The 21097-nt window shown below is 42.5% G+C and overlaps 1 protein-coding gene across 4 annotated transcripts in view; it reads right to left on the reverse strand.

Annotated features, from left to right (window-relative positions):
• DPYD (dihydropyrimidine dehydrogenase) overlaps nt 1-21097 on the reverse strand; it is a 520906-nt gene that overhangs the window by 117511 nt on the left and 382298 nt on the right. For all 4 annotated transcript variants that reach the window (XM_088673792.1, XM_035123774.3, XM_088673794.1 and 1 more), the window contains one exon: nt 15507-15590. In XM_088673792.1, the coding sequence (XP_088529918.1) occupies nt 15507-15590 (84 nt within the window). The remainder of the gene's footprint in view (nt 1-15506; nt 15591-21097) is intronic.

Below are 21097 nucleotides of genomic sequence, written 5' to 3' on the forward strand. Positions count from 1 at the left end.
GAACATAATCGCTTCCCACTCCTCCTGTGGGATGTCCAAAATTACCTTCAGAAAATTGAATCTGCCTTAATCCTACCCGAAATTTCACAGTACCTAATTACAGAATTGCAATCAATCATTAAAGCAAAAGAGACACCATTTGTGAATTTCACAGCTAATCTTATTGCAGACTCATGTCCTAGCAAGGGGCTTTTTAGTCTATGTGCTTGTCCCATTTCAAACTTAATTAAAGCTAACAATTTGCTTAAAGCCTGTCAAATTAAGGGGGGAAATTTCCCAGGGTAGGAAGAAAAATAACTCTTGGCTTAGGGTTCTGCAGAATGTATTTCCTTACTTCTCAGAAAACCTGACAGTAAAAACTCAGCCGGCATCGTCTACCATTGACAGCTGTCAGAAGAGACAGAAAAGGGGAGCTTCTAATGCCACAGTAATCATTTCCATAGTTAAGTGTGCAGTCACTTGCACAAGGCTGCTACTGGAGACACTCAGAATTCACTCCTATTGTTTGGTTAGCTTCTTTCCCCTTTTACACCCTGTGCCTTCCTCTTTTGCAAATGCACAAGGGTTCCTTGAAGAGGTCACCTTTCGTTCATTAGAACATATGAATGGCAGAACACGTATAGGGCTTCTCTAGATAACCCATGTATTCAACATTCATCCCAATTTGCTTGCACTAAGCTTACATGGGGGTTAGATTACTTCATACTGATTTGTTTACTGAGTGCTAAAGGATGAATATTCTTCCTGTATTCTCCCTAATTTGTTTGTAGGGTCTTCTCATTGGTAATCCATCCATCCATTCTTCTCCTTGGTAATCCATCCATCCACCCCATACTTTTCAATGCATGCCCCCACCACTTTCCTAATCACAGAAGTCATTTGAGGAAAAAAAGTGGATCTATTGCATTTGGGCAGCAGTTTGTTTCCATCCCCTTTATTGCTCCAGTGCCTCCTGCAAAGGAATGCCTGTGTGGAGACACCCATAGTTCAGGAGCGCATTTCTGACAGTGACCAAGCATGTGCATCAGGGTAGTAGGGATTTGCCCAAATGGCTGCCTCCAATTTGTCTGTGTTTTCAAAGATGGCTGAACTGGGGTTGTCTGTTCCGTTCCGTTTTAGGAATCAAAAATCCAACCCTCAAAATGATCCTTGAAATTGTTTCAAAGGACAAAGGGGATGCTTGCAATTCCGGAGTGGGGGCGGGGAGGAATCTTCAGTGTGCCTTTGCTCTTAAGCTTTTTTTCTTTCAAAAGCTTGCTAAAGCTGCTGTCCCACTGAAAAAAAATATGAATGGTAGAAGCAGCAGAGCCCACTTCTACTACCACAGTGCCAAATCTGCTGGATTGTGTATAGTATTCAGCTAAGTTTACTCAGAATAGACACACTGAAATTAATGGACCACAGTCGTAGCTGTGAATTCCACAAGCTACCTGTGGGCTGGGGGAGAGAGAACAACTTCCTTAATCTCTCAGGATTTAGGTTCTCGCTGTTGCTGCAAGCATGTCCAGGGTTCCTGGGAGCCCTGAAGACAGGTAGCTTGTCCAACTCACACAAAAAGGGAGCAAAAAATGTTTCCCCATTCCTTATCTAAGGGGTTAGTCGGAGAATTAGAGGTAGGGGTAATGCTGGAAAGTGTAGTGCTGGTGGTCAGCAAAAGAGGTTTAAAGACTCTCTCAAGGCAAATCTAAAAAAAAGTAGTATAAACACTGACAACTGGGAAACACTGCCCTGCGAGCGCTCCAGTTGGAGAACAGCCTTTACCAAAGGTGTCATGGGCTTTGAAGACGCTCAAACTCAGGATGAAAGGGGAAAATGTGCTAAGAGGAATGCACACTTGGCAAACCCTCACCATGATCAACTCCCGCCCGGAAACCTATGTCCCCACAGTGGAAGGACATGTGGATCCAGAATTGGCCTCCTCAGTCGCTTATGGACTCACTGTTAAGACCGTGTTCATGGAAGACAATCTTACTCAGCTACGAGAGATCGCCAAAGGAGGAGGAGGTGGTGGAGGTGGGGGTACATAATAGTGGACAGGAATACAAGCAGAGTCACAGCCTCTAGTTAAGTATAAGCTAACAACAAGGAACTGAAGTCACAGTATTAGTTAGCTTCTTACATCCACCTGGGAGGGGGAATACGGTAGTTTAGCTCAGTCGGTAGAGCATTAGACTCTTAAACTCAGGATTATTGGTTTGAGTCCCATGTTGGGTGAAAGATTCCTGCATTGTAGGCAGTTGGACTAGATGGACCTTAGGGTCCCTTTCAAGGCTATGTCTCCGATTTTGTGACACAGTTGCCTGTGTTGTAATAATAATAATAAATGAATTAATGAATTAATAATAATAATAATAATAATAATAATAATAATAATAATAATAATAATAATAAATTATATCCAGCCACTCTGGGCAGCTTCCAACAAAAGATTAAAAATACATTAAAACATCAGTCATTAAAAACTTCCCTAAACAGGGCTGCCTTCAGATGTCTTTTAAAAGTAGGATAGTTCTTTATTTCCTTGACATCTGGTGGGACGGCGTTCCATAGGGCAGGTGCCACTACCAAGAAGGCCCTGTGTCTGGTGCCCTGTAACTTCACTTCTCGCATTGAGGGAACCACCAGAAGGCCCTCGGAGCTGGACCTCAGTGTCCGGGTTAAATGGTGGGGGTGGAGACGCTCCTTCAGGTATACAGGACCAAGGCCAATTAGGGCTTTAAAAGTCAGCACCAACACTTTGAATTGTGCTCAGAAACGTACTGGGAGCCAATGTAGGTCTTTTCAATGAGTGGGAATTGGTGTGTGAGCTGCTCCCAGCTCAGCTAAGGCATGCACACAACTGGTCTGCAGTTAGGATACAGACTTCGTCTTAGCCTGAGTGGGGAAGCAATACTTTTTTTTAAAGGAGGCTTTATTGTTTTTTATTCCTTTTCTGACAACCTATTCCAGTTTAAAAGCACAAGCTTCATTCCCAATGTGAAATGCAAGGGCTTTTGGCTGCACTTAAGTAAAGCTGTAAGCAGAGTGTCATGACTTGCACAGGTGTTCTGCAGATCACTCACTCCAAGTTCCACTCGGCGGCGCCTTAATGGAGACAGATTCTCCCTTTTTCCAATCATACTGACTGTTCCTGGACAGAATCAAGTTACTCTGAATTAGGTCTGGGCTTTCTGTCATGGCTGAACTGAGACGTCACAGCTCGAATCATTGCCTGCGCTATGAGAAATAGTGGCAGCTAGCTGAGAAAAGACTTGAGCACTCGCCTGTGACCAAGTGGGTGTTCCCAAACCTCTCCTCACAATTGGGAACTTCGTAAACCATTTTTCGTCAGAGAACTCCAGCTTAAAATCCAGTGTAGTAGCATGAAGCGTATGTACTGGATAGCATGAACAGAGTAAACAAGGCTCATTTTGAAAATATATATATGTAAACAATCGTTTATTCAAACTCTTGTTTTTTTGTTATGTGTCTGGAAGCTCAAAGTATCGTGTGGGCAATTACAGTAGATTAGTCACAATGTCTTTTTAAAAAAGCTTTCAATTGGCTCTATTCTCTGGTGAGCACTATATTTTTCCATGTATAAGACTAGGTTATTTTCTTAAAATATTGTGCTAAAAAATTGGGGTCGTCTTATACACAGATAGTGGACAGGTGGCACAGGTGATTGGTGGCTGCCATGGCATTTTTGATGGTGATTGGTGGGTGCTGCAAGGTCCGCTGGCTATTGGCTGTTGTGGCAATTGGGCGGGTGATTGGTGCTTCCAGCTGGCGAGCGTGCAGCCGACTGTTTGCTTTGTCAATGTGTGTGTGATCGGCTATTGTGTGCCTGTGGGTGAGCGATTTTCGGCAACCCCCCCCCCAAAAAAACTCAAGTCTGGGCAATCCCCCCCCCCGAAAAATTCCAACAACTCTGGGCAATCCCCCCCCCCATTTTCTTTATTTGGATTCTAGGGGCATCTTATACACGGAAAAGTACGGTACTTCTTATGTGCTACTTAATGTTTTAGGTAGGGTTGCCATATTTCAAATAGTTAAAAATCTGGACAGAAAAGTTGTTGCACTACATTTTTGAGCTCTTTTTATGGAAAATTGGCAAAAACGACACTGCCGACATGGGTTGCCACACTTACAGATTTTCCCGCTTCCCGATTTTCGCCCAGACACTGCTGCCATCTGCAGTATTCCACATTATGTCTGGGAAATCCCAGACGTATGGCAACCCTGTTTTCGGGTGACCTGGGGAGCTGTGACTAAAAGGATGATAGGCTGGAAATAGCACAGACTTTTGAGGGGGCGGGGAAGGCAGGTAGTAAGAAGCAAGAGCCACCTGCTATGACTCTTCTCATGTTTGTTACTGAGGACAATATCCAACCCATCTTCTTTGACACACTACTCAGAATTGATCTGGCATGGGTATCCACTTCACCATGCCAATGCCATTCACTCACTCCACTCACTCATTCATTCTCTAAATCACTTTCTGAAAGTTGGCTGGCCTCCTGTCAACTATAGCTACCACAATGCATTATTTTAGGATACGCCTGAACTCAGCCTGTCTGCCAGACACACCTGCACATTAAACTCCAGTGACCAGAATAACCACACATGAGTTGCAGCACAAAACAGAAAATGAGACTTTCCCCCCCTCCTACTAACTATGCCAGTAGGCACAAATTTGAAGTACAGGGTTGCATTCAACTACATGTTACTCAGAGCAGGAGCAGTGAAATTAATGAATCTTAGACAGCAATGCATGTTGACTTCAATAGGTCTACTCTGAGTAGGACTAACACTGAATACCACCCATATGAATTTTGCCTTGAGCTGCAAATGGTGATGGGAAAGTTGCCAGGTCCAAGTAGGGATGGACCAATGTGTCAATTTCAATTTCTCTCAGTTTCTCATTTGCCCAGTCTTAAGTTCAGTTCTCCAAATTTCCACGTCAATTTAGGATTTTTTTTTTAAAGTCCTCATGAAAATTCATCAGCATTTAATTACATTTCCCGATACACTAGTTTGCATGCAATTTTATCTAATATACACTTTTTAAAAAGCAATTCCCCCTAATATAATGCATCTTTGTAAGTTAATTTGACCAATATGTATATATATATATATATATATATATATATATATATATATATATACTTCTCTGCACAATTTGTCCCAGTTTATGTATTTCGTACACATTATGAAAATTGCAAAATTGGGAGAAGCACAAATTTCAAAGGATGGCTGTGCTTCTGTTCTTGAACTATTTTTGGAGGTGCAAATTAAATAGGCTCACCTTCAGATGCAAACTAAATTGAATTATTCCTTCATCTCTAGTGGCAACTACAGCCCTATCTTTAAGGGTTTTTGAGAGAACTTTGCAACAACTCCCTTTTCCAGCTCAAATGACGGCTTCCCTGCCTTCAGTTTAGCTCAAAGTCTGAATTTATCAAAATGTTTTCTTTAGTGACCATGTTACATGAAATAAAATATTCCGTAATGATGAAATAACTCAGGCTACTGTAACGAGACACAAGGCATGGCATGCAAGTGTGCTCTTAAAAACCATGGCATACCAGTTAAAACTGGAGCAATAGCCATTTACACTATTGATTTCTGTGTGACATTAAGGATCCAAATTCAATCGTTAATCTCTTTGGTTGTCAAAGGTTAAAAACAGCTGAAATTTGGACCGAAGAATCAACACAAACATTGCCAGGTAAAAACAGTAAATTATTTCCATCTGAAGCAAAGTCAATACATGACTCTTTTCTTCTTTTTCTTTTAAGTGACAGCTTTTTGTGAAGGCCTGGGGAGAAGGGTAAGAGAAGGAAATTCCTTCCTCCTTTCAAGCCCACTGATTCTTCACTAACCAGTTCCTCCACTAACCTACTCATCCTCAGTCAATTCTGCCAAATATTTGATCACTCTCCCACAGAAAGGGTCCGTTCGGTCTACTTTCCATATAGAAAATAGTTTCATGGGGCTTTCATATTGCTCCTCAAATTCAGTTCCCCAGAATTTCCATTTAAAATGTGTTAGGTAGAAGTAGGGTTGAGCAAATGTGTCAATTTTAGTTTCTCTCAGATCCTCATTTTTCCAGTCTCAGGTCGATTCCCCCACATTTCCATGACAGTTTTCTGTTCTTTTTTTTGTTTTTTGAAGACCTCATGGAAATTCATCAGCGTTTTATTTCGAATGTCTCTTAATATATACATTTGAATGCAATTTTGCCTAATGTACGTCTTTATGCAAAGCAATCTGCTATCACACAAGGCATTTTTGGTATGCTATTTCCATGAGCTTATGCATCTTTACACACAATTTACCCCTATTCTTGAACATGTTCCTTGGCTGAGGACTCCATTACAAAGTCCCTTCCTCCGTAGGAGGAGGGGAGATTGTGGGCACCACGAGCCCGAGCTCATGCTGGGGGGATGGTTGCCATCCTCCCAGCCCATTGGCTGGCTCCCGGACGTGGCGCTCCCTTGGCGCGTCCAATCTGGATGCTCCAGGGGGACGTGGCTCGCTGATTTAAGCGAGCGTGCGGCCGGGGGTTCAGCTTCTCTTTTCTGACCCCCAGCCGCGGTGGCCCCAGGGTAAGTTCCTAGTTGATCTGCATCACAGGGCTCACCCAGACTGCCAGCAGAGCGGGCTGGAGTCGGATATAGATGGTTAGATCCAATGCCTAAGCCAATACCTCTCTACACCCGTAATCAATAAAGTTGTGGCCTTTTATGCCCATTAACCTTTTGTAATGTGTCCTGTGTCTTCATTTATTATGGGAGGGATCGGGGTATCGCCACACAAAATTTGGAGAAGTGCACATTTGAATGATGCCTGTATTTCAGTTCACACATTGCTTTTCTATGTGTTGGAAGCCTCCCAGAGTGCCTAGGGCAGCACACCCAGATGGGTAGGGTATAAACCACCACCACCACCACCACCAACAACAACAAATTAAAATGTGAACTGAATTGAACTTCTCCTCCATCTCTAGGTAGATGGATGCTTGCTATTTCCTCAGTTCCCAGCATGCTCACAGCAGCATCTCCTGGGTCTCAGTCCCTGTGGTGACAATTCCAACCATCCCTCCTCCTTACATTGAATAGTTCGCACAAAGGGTGAGGTCATGTTCAGGGATCCTGGGAAAGACAGTGGGTAGAATTGACTGAAGCGAGTGTGAGAGCACAACAGCTTTGGGTTGCAGAACCAAAGCTTCCTTCCTTCTCCTTCCCTCATGCATCCTCCAGATAGACTACAGATGGTTGGAGGAGGAGCCCCCAGAGCAAATTGTGAGAATGCAAGGACAGAAAGGAGAGGGGATGTTTTCTTGTGTGAGCGGAAGTCATTCCACTCATGTAATGACTTCGATGGATACAACTGACAGGTGCATTTCAAACTGAGGACAACTGTGGTTGCTCTAATGTCCAATTCAAAGTGGATCCAAAGAAGCAGAGGTATAAAGTCCAGTTTCCCCCTTCCCTGCCACATCATACATCACTAAATATCGTGCAGATCAAATTTTAAATGCTCCACGCAAGCAGGTATCTCTAATCTTATTTATGCCACTGAAAAATGCAAAATAATTAGCTGTAGGGTGCCCTTTTAAACTGATAGCCAATGGGAAAAAATAGAATTTCCTGACTCTTACAGGGCAAAACATTTTATCCTGACCATTTCTATAGGAGTAAAATAGTATTTCTTCTATCACTGTACAAAAAGGTGGTAGGTGGTATGATTAAACAATATTTCAACTCTTTAGTTCATGCAGAGGTTACCTGCCAGAGGGCATAAAGGTTTGATTAGGTTTATGTCGGACATGAGAAATTTCAAAGGAAAACCATACACCTTTTCTAATATATGAGTGTTGCACCTACAAATGACTTCTTTTCCTGTGGCCAGGTATGGCAAGCATTTAGTCCCTTTCTGATTACTAACAGGAAGAAAAGTATAGGAATCACAGGAAAATAATAATAACAGTCTTTCATACAATCAAGGGGGTGCATTAAAGAGCATAAAGATTATGTACTGGCTAGATCTTTCATTTCTATTTGGTTTTGGAGCAGAATAGATTGTTGATGGTATTTGATCTCAGCCCTGATAAAAATAAAATGGAAAAAAGATTTTAAAGCCTTGAAACTGCTCTGTTTGGTAATTTCAACAGTCCATCTAGCCAAGCTCCCTGCATCTAAGAACAAACTCCTCCTGCGTTTAAGGAACCTACGAGATGAACAAATTCCTTTAGAGCAGTGATGGCCAAACTTGGCCCTCCAGCTGTTTTGGGACTACAGTTCCCATCCTCCCAGACCACTGGTCCTGTTAGCTAGGGATGATGGGAGTTGTAGTCCCAAAACAGCTGGAGGGCCAAGTATGGCCATCACCGCTTTAGAGAAAGCGACACATTCAGGCAAGTTAATGGCATCAGTCCAGTGTCTGTGTACTAAAGCAGAGATAGTGAACCTGTGGACTCCAACTCCCATGAGCTCCAACCAACACAGTCAATGGTCAGGAATGATGGGAGCTGTAGCCCAAGCACAGATTCCAACAGGACCACAGATTCCCCCATTGCTGTTCTGTAACCTTGTGCTGAGGCTACACTGATGTTGGTGCATGGGAGAACATAGTAACATAGTGAGAGTCCTCCTGGATCAGAACAAACATTGATCTACTTCCAAGTTGGTTTCCAATCCCCCTTCTCCCTGGTTAGTTTCTGCAAATTTAGGCATGCATGGGAGTATATAGTGTGATGAATTGGAAAATGTTGGACACTGACCAGAGAGAATTGGGGACAAAGGAACAAAGGAAGTAGGCTTTATATTAAGTCAAACCATTTATACCTCTAACTCAGTACAGTCATGCATCGGTTTAAGTACGTTTCGGTTTGAGTACTTTCAGTTTAAGTACTCTGTGGACCCGTCTGGAACGGATTAATCCACTTTCCATTACTTTCAATGGGAAAGTTCGCTTCAGGTCAAGTACGCTTCAGGTTAAGTACAGACTTCCGGAACCAATTGGGTACTTAAACTGAGGTACCACTGTATTGTCATTGACTGTCAGTGGCTCGCTGGGGTTTCAGATATCCGTACCTTACCGAGATCTACCTTGAGATTTTAAGGATTGGACATGAGACCTTTTGCATGGAAAGAATATTCCCTATCTCTGAATTACAAGCCTTCCTTTAACAGGTTCAAATCCCTGCTGAGGCACAAAGGAAACTGGGTGATCATCTTGGACCTAATTTTTATGAAGGGGAAGGGGAATGAGCCATGTGCACCACCCAAAATGTCTGGAGGGTGTGGATAAAAATGGAGTAAACAAATAAATATAAATCATTGAACCGAAGGTAATAATTTAACCATATTATTAAATTAAACAAATACATTGAAGAAATAAATATAAATAATTAAGTCTCTGCAAGAGGAGGGTCATCGGTTTGGTTCCCCCCCTTTTGTTTTATTCATGTTGTCAATTTGTTTTTCTTTATGTTGTGAACTGCCCTGTGATTTTTGGATGAACATCAGCATACACATTAAATAAATGATAGGAGTTATTAATAAGGTTACCTTATTAGTTGTTATGGTTTGCTTTAAAAAACACTCACTGTTCCTCGATTCTACAGTGATATTGGGCAAAGAAATGGTTTGTACTTTCAAAATCTGCCTTAAGGTTGAATTGCACTAAATGCAGCAGATACGTTTGTTCCAGATACCCTGAGGTTAGCAATGGTGAATGCAGGCTTGGAACTGTGATCGGTTTTGTGTACAGGGATGCAAAGACCTGTCCATTTCTGACCTGTGTCAGGTTCAAGAGAGGAGATTACAAGAAAGCAAATTCCCACTGAACATCAGGAAATCTTTATTGTTATTTCTTGGAATTTGGCTTAAGAGCAAGGAATGAAGGGGAGGAGGGGTGGATCTAAAACATGTAGGAATAAAACATATTTGGAAAGCAGCCAGCAGCAAAAGGAAGACATGGAACTAAATGAGTTATTGGTATATTCCAGTAACAGTAGTGATTTTGTCCTTGCTAGAAAGCAACAGCAGGAGAGGAGATTAAAGAAAGCAACAGGGAGAAATGGAAAACAGACACCCAGAAGGCAAAGGGAAAGAAAAGCAGTTAAAGCACACAGAACTCAATAAAGAAATAGGGGGAAATTATATATGACCTAGTAAAATACGATAAACAAATAAAGAAAAAAATGCTAACGAGAAATGGCAACAAATCTGAAAGAAAAGTAAAAGGTAAAGGGCTGATTTGCGCTTGGTTAAATCTCGTTGTTTGTCAACGCAACTTGAATTAACCAATCATTGCTGGATGGGTGAACAGTTTCGATCAATCCAGAAAAATATCAATCAATCAATCAATCAAAACATTTGATGTTTGGGCCAGAGGTCATAATGAGATCAAGTAGACAAAAAGCTTAACTCAACTGTGTGCAGACACAGTTCCAAACATAAAACAGAAGCAATTGCCACAAACTGTTGCAATTTAATCTGCAATGCAAACACGTCTTTATGAGTCTCATGCACTGCAAACAAAAATTGAAAACTGCTTCTTTAAGATTCAGAGGGGTGTCATGTCTCTTGCTTACTAGCTAGGCTCATGTCCCTCTGAAATGTATTCTCCAGATCTGTTAGCGGAATTTTCCAAGTGAGATACTAGAGTAGGGCCTATTACTAAATGACTGGGCCCGAGACAAAGGTCACTGAAACATCACAGGTATTTAGCCTTGCCTTGCGGCTGAGATGCTTAAAGTCAGCTGGTCAATTTTATTTTTAACCCTTGACCTCATCTAGCCATAACAAATTCTTTCGAGGAACCATCAATCTTCAGCTAGGTTGTAATTATAGTTCCATCCAACTCGGGATAAAGTGAGAGTCTGGATTTCTCCCATAGGGGGAACATTATTTCATTGGAAGGCACCGATATTTTCCCCAAGAATGAAAATTAGGGTCGTATATATAGCATTAGTATATATACGCTAGTGCCACACTAGTGAATCAAACTATATACCACACTATTCCTGAGACACTGAAAAGCAAAGCTGTGTGCTGAGCTTACAGAGAAGAAAAAGAAAAAGAAAGAAAGTGCAGGAAATCCAGTATTATATGTGTGTATGTGTTACATATGGTGCATTTGACTTCTTGTATAATGCACAAGTGGGAATGGGTGAAAATCGAGAAGCAGCAAGTTTGGACTAATTTTGTCTTGCAAATTTTGTCGTAAGATTCAAAGCTCATTCATTGTTGGAGGCAGATAAGCATTTGACCTTCAAACAAACTTCTAATTTTGCAGCATATTGGGGGGTAGCGGGAGGGGGAGAAAAGGGACACAGATGGCCAGATGGATATTTTCTGATATAGGATGGAATGGCACACACACGCTATTCCACACACACACACACACACACACACACACTCACTCACTCACTCAAGGTTTTGTGTTTCTAGTCAAGGTAAATCCTGAAGGGGTTTTTCCATCAAGATAGAAATTCAAGCTTTTCCCCTTCCCCACCCATTTCTTTCTTTTGCATAAGCCATTTACAACCTGCGCCAGCAGGAATAATGTATGCAAGTACTGGAAGCCTCCTGAATGTGTAGTCAGTGGGGAACAGCCAGGCTACATACGTTTTTACATATCTTCGAGCTACAGCGGAATCAAAGAGCCAACTGCTGAATTTCAGAGCCCAAGGCTATCCTGTGGATTTATAAGACCCCTTGAAGGAATCGGACCCATAAGCCAATAATATGCCAACATTATTATTATTAAAACATATATGTATATAACAGTAGTGGGTTTTGCTTCCCATATAAAGTGGATTTTTTCCTTTTAATATTTAATACTCTTCTATTATCTTTTAAGCAAGTTACTCATTTAAAAGTTATTTCACTGGCTCGGAGCATCGCATTATGGAAATTGAGTCGGTGTTAACTTACAATTTTCATCCCAAAGAATGCTGTGCACCCCAAAACACTTCCTGACTGTTTTTATTTGAATTCATAAAGCGGCACATCCCATAGGCTTGGAACAACTGGCATTTCAGTTCCCCTCTTCCTTGGTATAAACACTCTTGTCACTGTATTTCAGGCATCCCCAAACTGCGGCCCTCCAGATGTTTTGGCCTACAATTCCCATGATCCCTAGCTAACAGGACCAGTGGTCAGGGATGATGGGATTTGTAGTCCAAAACATCTGGAGGGCCGCAGTTTGGGGATGCCTGCTGTATTTCCTTTTCCTGGTCCTTCCTTAAACAAGCAGGCATCCCCTTCTGAGGGGATGAATAATGTGACATTTCAGACAGATAGGTGCAGTGATTTTTGTATGCAAGGAGAGTCTTCAAAGTTTTTAAGGGAGGGAAGAGATACACACATATACATCGTTGGGGGTAAGCATACAACACAGAAATGCGCCTAGCAAGTAATCTGCAAAATTTCAGGAGGATCAATGCAGGGGTTTTTGTGCAACATTAGCTTCTAAAGTTGTGTGTGGGAGATGGCTACTTTGTTTTCTGCTTAGTTGATTTCAGGTGGTAAGTCCCTTCTACTTCTATCTTCCAAAAGCACTGCTTTTGGATGTGAAAAAGAGAGCTATGGTAAGATTATCTTCTGATTTAAAGCTATAGCCATCCATCCATCACAAAATAAAAGCTCCTCCTCTCGCTCCCTCCTGTCACATGGAGAGCTTCTGGAAATACAACAATGAAAGCTTCTAAAGATTTCCCCTAAATAATTGTTGTCCCTTTTCTGGGACTGAGGCCCGAGCAGGTTACCTTATGTAAGGTTTTAATGGGTGTTTTAATGTGTGGGGCGGTGACATGGCAATACTGACATCGATCATTGTATTTTTATGGTTGTAAGGTGCATTTGAAAAGCTTTGCCTGGAAAAGTAGCACAGAAATCATTTAAAACAACAACAGCCACCATCAGTCTGTTCTCTTAGACCTCTTAAGTGCTGACGTGGTCCAGAGGCTTCAGAAGAAGCCTGATTCATACCCCCTGGGACACAATGTCACCTCAGAAGATCCCCATCCCCCCCCCCCAGCTGTCCAATTTGACTCTCGGTTCAAGATTGATCAAAACAGAAAGCCACTTCCGCGCCTGCGACGGAGGTGGGGTTGTGGGCTGCCCGACTGTACCATCGCGTAGGGGCTGCAAGCTCAGCCCCTACGCGATGGTAGGTTCCCGCCAGTGTCACCCCCCGACCAGCCAATGAGGTCGGTCGGGGCGGGGCCACCAACTTTAAAGCGCTCTGCAGGCGGGAAAAGCTCCCTCTTTCGTCCCTCTTCGCCGGAGCGAACAATTCACCCGCCCTCCCACCCCTTAAAAAGAGGTAAGGGGACGCTGCTGTGGACGTCAGTTGGTCGCCCTGGCTGGCCAGGGGGCTGGGTAGGATTTTTCCCATACTGGGCTAGCCATGATGGGTTTTTCGCCTACCTCGTAGCATGTCGTCACAACTTAGGTTAGGCGGTTAGGCGTTGGAAATTTGCATAACAATTAGATGGAGGAGGGGCAGGTTACGTCATCAGCTGCCCAAATTTGGAGAAGTAATTCCGTTAAAGGATTCCGGGGGCGAGGCTTGGTCCTGAGCCTGGAGTTGCCTGGTCCGTAAGGCACGCCCCTTCGGTGGCCACAGGAGGAGCTCTAGTAGATCTACGTCGCGGGGCTCCTTTCTGGTGGTTAACTTCTCACAGACTTCAACACACGGGTTGGAGTCGGATATAGTCTGTTAGGTTCCAACGCCTAAGCCAATTCCGCTCAACATGCATAATTAATAAAGTTGTGGCCTTAACCACCCAATTAAATCTTAATCACTGTGTCATGAGTCTTTATTACATGGGAAGGAGGGCTATTGCCACACAATGCACACCGCTAAATAATACATGTATATCTGAAAGAGTTCCTAAAGCGACTGACATGTTTGGCCATTTATAAACGATCTCCTTTACTAGTACAGTCATACCTCGGCTTAAGTACGCTTTGGTTTGAGTATTTTCAGTTTAAGTACTCCGCGGACCTGTCTGGAACGGATTAATCCACTTTCCATTACTTTCAATGGGAAAGTTCGCTTCAGGTTAAGTATGCTTCAGTTTAAGTACTCCACGGACCGTCTGGAACGGATTAATCCACTTTCCATTACTTTCAATGGGAAAGTTCGCTTCAGGTTAAGTATGCTTCAGTTTAAGTACTCCACGGACCGTCTGGAACGGATTAATCCACTTTCCATTACTTTCAATGGGAAAGTTCGCTTCAGGTTAAGTACGCTTCAGGTTAAGTACAGACTTCCAGAACCAATTGTGTTTGTATACCAAGGTACCACTGTATGAACATGTTCATGGAGAGCTCACACAATACATCAACTTACTTTGGGAGTTTTTGTCCCCTAAAATGACATGATGACAGTGCACCATGCCACTGGAAAGTTGTCAGCAATACAGTCCAACCTGCACTACTGGGTGCTACTGCAGTCCAAACAATACAAATTAAGAGGAGCGAGGCAACCCGTAAGTCACTGCCAATATTCATCAAATAAACTGAGAAGGGCAGATGCATCCAAACGCTGGATCCCGAACGCCTCTGTTTCGGAACGTCTCGGCTTCCGAACGCCCCAAACCTGGAAGTAAATGCTCCGGTTTTCGAACATTTTTAAGAAGCCAAACAACTGACGTGGCTCCCACTTGAGTGCAGGAAGCTCCTGTCTCGATTGTCGAACATTTCAGAAGCCAAACGAGCTTCCGGAACATATTATGTTTGACAACCGAGGTTTGACTGTAATTAATTCAATATAAAGGATCTATGAAACAGTCAAGTCTCAGCAGGATGCCAATAAGGAGTCAGGGCAATTGGGCTTCCTGGACGAATTTGGGTGCTCCAGTTGAAAAGGCGCTGTCCTGCATCCCCCACCAATTGGATTCTCAGCGGCCAAGGAATGTGGAGCAAGCCCTCAGGCACTGATAGTAGTGGACTGGTGTGTCTACTTTGGAGTTTACAAGTGCAGGATTGGACCAGCAGGCATTCAGTTAACAGAATGACAAACCCACCAGTTCAGAAGGTGCCTCATGTGGTCTCCTCGCCCAGCTTCTAATAGCCATAAAATGCCACGGCTGTAGCTAACCTTCTGTAAAATGCCTCTGAGCTCTCAAAATCGCTTGTACTGCATTTCCCCAGAGATGCTGGTCAACATTAAGAATGTATAAAGTACAATTCTCTCAGAGCATTTTGGCAACTATTTGTTATGATATTGCTTCCTGTCAAGCGCATAATGCAATTTTGTCTTCCATAAAAATAAACGTGCTGTGTGTGTGTGTGTGTGTGTGTGTGTGTGTGTGTGTGTGTGAAATCTCAGGCTCTTGTCATTTCCCACATTTCTGTCACTAAATATTTAAAGAAGGGGAGGCCAGAGAATCCCAAGCTAGCAATCGGCTTCATGTAGTTTACCCCCTTAAGGTTATTCTACGATGAAATGGTGCTGCATCATAGAGGAGACTTAAAAGAGATAGCCATTAAAAGCCCTACCTGCCCACAGGCTAGGCCCATGCCTCTCTCTCCCATGCCATGCGGACATGATAAATTTAACTCCAGGGCATCTGCTCCAGAAGCCTGTATGACACACAAGAAAGAAAATATCAAATATTAACTGCCAAAATGGTACACCACTTCAGTGAAGGTAATTTCCCAAATGACAACCTGATGTGTAGATCTATAACTCATGTCACATGTAATATCCCCCTCCCCCCACACAACCCATCAATATTTACTTTTAGTTTATGACTAATTCAGTGCAAAATGTAATTTGAAGAAACAAAACACAACAAACTTTTAAAGGGGTTACATTGCAAAACGAACTATAATCTGACACAGACAACTTTTGTTAATCTCTCTCTCCCCCTTCCAAAAATACCTCTGGAATCATGGCAGTTCTACTAATTATACTGAATAATTATATGAGTAATATGCTGAATAATGATAGAAGTCTGGACTGTATCACTTCATAATGCAGATGAAAGGCCAAAGGTGTATGAAATGGTTGAACATTTCTCCCAAGTAAAAAATAGGGAACAGATGCAACAGAGAATAGTCTATATCAAACCCTTCTCTCTGATAGACTTGTGTTCTACATGGCCAGAATCTCTCACAATGGGTATTTTGTTAATTGTTTCAGATAACAGCTTATGGCTGGTGGTCTCAAAACACGGATAAATCCATTACGTTTGTTTGATGTTGGTTTGCTTGTAAAATAGAAACAATTTTAGAGGACATTATTAATTCTGGAAACACATTAGGGTTCTGCAGAGAATGGACTTATTGGAGGATATAAGCATACACGATACATATACCAGCAACTGTTACATAAAATCCAAGCTGGGTGGGGGCTGTGTCTAAAGACTTTACATGCTAATATCTAACCAAATGCAATTTGAGCTTTTCCACTTTGGGCTTAAATTGCCCCAGTCTTCCCTTGGGGGTCCATTCCTCACACTTTATTATCAGGAGCACAGAGCGCCCAATCCTGTAAATATGCAGAAGAGTTGCACGGTGCAGTGAAGTATGAGCAAAGCAACGTCAAGAAGGTTTGCGGATCAGATGGCAGTGTGAAAGAGGGATTGCTACTCATGGTTTGTATATGCACTCCTCCATGGATCAGCTGTACCATTAGGCAGAGTGGGGCAGCCACCCCAGGCAGCACGTGCTAGGGAGTAGGGAGTGGGGCAAGGTGTTTGAAGGCAGATCTCTGAGTGCCAAGTGGCCTGGTCTGTGCATCCTTAGAGAAGCATCTCACCAGGTGAGATGGAAGCAGCTCCTTTCCTAGTTTCCCAGCAGGTAAGTCACTGGTTTTCAATGGAGAACAGAATCCAGTTGCCAGCACTGAAGTTAAGATTCATCTGCATCCGGTTGACTTTTGTAAATGTAATTTTGGGGTTGGGTACCTTGTCCCTTGCCTCTGACAGCAAAATGTATTGGGCCAACCCTGCTCACCTTTGCCACTGGTGAATATATGGACTGCAAGAAGATCAAACCTATCCATTCTGAAGGAAATCAGCCCTCAGTGCTCACTGGAAGGACAGATCGTGAAGCTGAAGCTCCAATACTTTGGCCACCTCATGAGAAGAGAAGAATCCTTGGAAAAGGCCCTGGTGTTGGGAAAGATTGAGGGCACAAGGAGAAGGGGACGACAGAGGACGAGATGGTTGGACAGTGTTCTCGAAGCTACGAACATGAGTTTGACCAAACTGTGGGAGGCAGTGGAAGACAGGAGTGCCTGGCGTGCTATGGTCCATGGGGTCACGAAGAGTCGGACACGACTAAACAACAACAACATATATATATATATATATATATATATATATATATATATATATATACGCATTGTTTTAAAAATACCCCTGATAAATCTGTTTGACAAAGCAATCACAGTGGGATAAAATGAAGCATGAATTATGTGCATCCATGCATCAGAGGAATCAAAAGTTTCTGGTTTCTGGATTTCCACACTGAGAAAGGTTTCATGGAACTAATCTCCCTACCAAGATCTGGTGGTGGCAGCAAATGTTCCTCTATGTGCTTAGTTCTTTAGCCCTCCACCGGTATGCACTGAAGTGCAGCACATGAATGGGGAGATGGCAGATATGGTTGGCAATAAAATCTCATGATCACCTGAGGAAATCCCAGCAGTTGCAAGTCATAAGGATTGTTGCTGCTAATGAAACCTGCTATCCCTTTTCACACAATGTGTTTTGTCCAAGGGAGCTCCTGAATTCAAAGTATATTATTTGAATTTATCCTTTAAATCCCGTTTAGGGTTCGTGGGCAAGGCTTCGAGGTCTCAAGCAGGTCTCATCACAGAATAAATAATTATAATTGAGCTGCACAATATTTGGCTGTCTATCTAAAGGTTAGCAAAAGTCATTTAAGCCAAGGATCTGATGGCAAACACTCTTGCTGTTGATTCCAAAGTGAAGTCAAGAAAAGCGCACTGAGAATATGGGAGCAAGCAAGAGAGAAAGAAGTCAGCTAAACTTTTTTAAAGGTTTACAATGATCACATTTAATTGTGAGACAGGAAATAGGTCTTATATTATCTGAACACTTTCCCAATTGTTGTGAATTATGAAGGAATAGCAGATCTACTGTTAAAAGACTTGGACCATGAAAATCTTTATTCAAATCTCAAGTAAGAGAAAAACCTGGTTTTCTAGGTTTCTAGAGAATTATGGTGTGGATTTCAGGAAATCTGTGCTTGAAATGAAATCTTGAATCTTTACCATTCAAGACACCATTAAAACAGGTCTGGCCCACCTAAGTAAATGCTCCTGCTCAGATGCTTATAACTTCACACAAAGAAGAAGGGCAAAAGCAAAAAAATCTACCCCTTTGTCTCAATTTAAAAGCCCCAGGTCATTATGTGGAGAATGTTGGTCCCTCAAGGCTGCGTTTTAGAGGCTGCTTTGAAGTCCGGCAGCAACAAATGTGAAATGGAAGCTCAACAGAATTGTCTTGAGTTCAGGCTTGAACCTCCAAAATACCATTCGAATATCTTATCACCTGAGCCACAGACAACATGGCCTCCTCAGGCTATTAGTCTCCTCAGGAAACTGCATCTGTGTGCCGTAATAGATGTGACTTTAACTGCAGGCAAGCATGGAAGTGTAGTTTTTAAAATCCCAACAGCTGCTGCAGGAGTGTGTGTGAACAGGAATGAGAAATGAGCACAGAAGATGCAGCAACATCTTCCACAATGCTTCATGAGGGGAATCTTAACATACACATGACATGCAGCAGAATTTACTCCTAGGCCAAGGGAAGGAGCATGTAAGAAGTGGTGGAATCTGGTTGTATTTAAATGGCCAGGGATGTTCCAGTCACAAAACAACCACTCCAGACCAAAAAATTCTGAAGTATATCTCTTAATTGAATTCAGAAACAAAGGACCAACCCATCCAATGGCGGCTCCTGCATACCTTAAGGGTGCTTTTTAAAAAGGAAATAAAGAAAAGAAAAAGAGGTGCCAGAGCTCTCCATGAACTTCTCCCTTGTTCTCTTAGAATGGCAGTGATGCCCACCTGAGAGGTGCTGGTTCCAGTGAGTTCCAGCTGGAAAAAAAGCCCTGAGCTTTAGAACCTGTTTAGAATAAATCATTTCATGTAACTTGCTTTTAATGGTTTTTAAATTGGTGTTTTTAATAAATATTTTAGACTTTCTACTATAAACCACTTAGAGGACTTTTGTCCTAGGAAGCGGTATATAAATTTTGTAATACACCCTTGAAATCGACTCCTACTGAAGGTGCAGGGACACAATTTTCTGTTGTAGCTGTCACCCTTATCAGTAGAAAAAAAATTAAAAAAAAATCCTTCCAGTAGCACCTTAGAGACCAACTAAGTTTGTCATTGGTATGAGCTTTTGTGTGCATGCACACCTCTTCAGATACACTGAAACAGAAGTCACCAGATCCCCACATATAGTGAGAGGGTGGGGGGGCACCACTCAAAAGGGTGGTAGGAAACCGGACTGTTTATGACCACATTTGGTCTCGCAGGAAGAATTTGCGACTGTTTACAACTGCAAATTGGTCCCACAGGAAAAGCAATGGGTGAAATGGCTAAAGATATCTTTATCATGTATAATGAGATAAGAATCCAATGTCTTTGTTTAGACCAGGTTTCTCCATGGCTCCAAGTCTGGTGATAAACTGCAATTCAGCAACCTCTCTTTCCAGTCTATTTCTGAAATTCTTTTGTAATAAGAAAGCTACTTTGAGATCTTGTATAGAATGTCCTGGGAGATTGAAGTGTTCTCCTACTGGTTTCTCTGTCTTGTGATTCCTGATGTCAGATTTATGTCCATTTATCCTTTGGCGTAGGGTTTGGCCTGTTTGTCCGATATAGAGAGCTGAAGGGCACTGTTGGCATTTGATGGCATACACAATGTTAGAAGATGTTTGATGTTGTTGGGGCCAGTAATGGTGTTGTCCGAGTGTATGTGGCAGCAAAGTTGGCATCTGGGTTTATTGCAGGCTTTGGTACCAGTGTCCATGTTAAGTCTGGTGGTTGTATTATTGTGGTGAGGAGTTGTTTAAGATTGGGTGGCTGTCTGTAGGCAATGAAAGGTCTTCCTCCCAGAGTTTAAGAAAGAGAACTGTCATTGTCTAGGAGAGGTTGTAGATCTCTGATGATGCGTTGTACTGTTTTAACTTGGGAGTTGTATGTGATTATTAGTGGTGTTCTGTTATTTTCTTTTTTGGGTCTGTCTTGCAGCAAGTTCTCTCTGGGTATGAGTCTGGCTCTGTTGATCTGTTGTTTAAACTTCATTGGGTGGATATTTTAGTTCTAAAAAGAACTCACCCACAATAATACAACCACCAGACTTAACATGGACACTGGTACCAGAGCCTACAATAAACCCAGATGCCAACTTTGCTGCCACATACACTCGGACAACTCACTATATGTGGGGATCTGGTGACTTCTGTTTCAGTGTATCTGAAGAAGTGTGCATGCACACGAAAGCTCATACCAATGACAAACTTAGTTGGTCTCTAAGGTGCTACTGGAAGAATCCCCCCCCGACTACACCAGACCAACATGGCTACCTACCTGTAACCCTTATCAGTAGATACTGATCTACTAGCAAACTCAATTAAAGGCAAAGCAACTGTGGATTTGGTGAGTGGTTCTGCGGCAGTTATAACCTTATCAAAGCCAGTGGTATTGCGATAGAGTAAGTGGTTTAAGAGTCAAAGCAGGGAGTGGGGGATAACTTCAGTCAGTATTACACATGCTTTCTGATTTAGCAAAGCAGGAAAAACCCCTCTCTGTGTGCTTTAAAATTATTACTTAGGCAAGGTTAGAATCTGGTTTGCATTTTGTTGTTTCTGAGCGACAGGAGTGACTTTTGCCTGCTGTGTGGCCATGGTTTAGACTCCAAAGAGACCCACCAGAAGAAATGCTATCCATCATTTTCCTCAAGCGTTCCCCTTCCTGTTGAGCTTCACAACCTATGCATGTGGGCTTGTTGTTCTTTTTGTTATTTACTTCCATGACAGGTTGACCTTTAGTGTACATGGCTGGCCTCCTATGGAGACCTGACTGCATCTCCTCTAGGGCTTAT

This window comes from Zootoca vivipara, chromosome 7 (genome assembly GCF_965207765.1).
Source record: "Zootoca vivipara chromosome 7, rZooViv2.hap1.1, whole genome shotgun sequence".
NCBI lineage: Eukaryota > Metazoa > Chordata > Lepidosauria > Squamata > Lacertidae > Zootoca > Zootoca vivipara.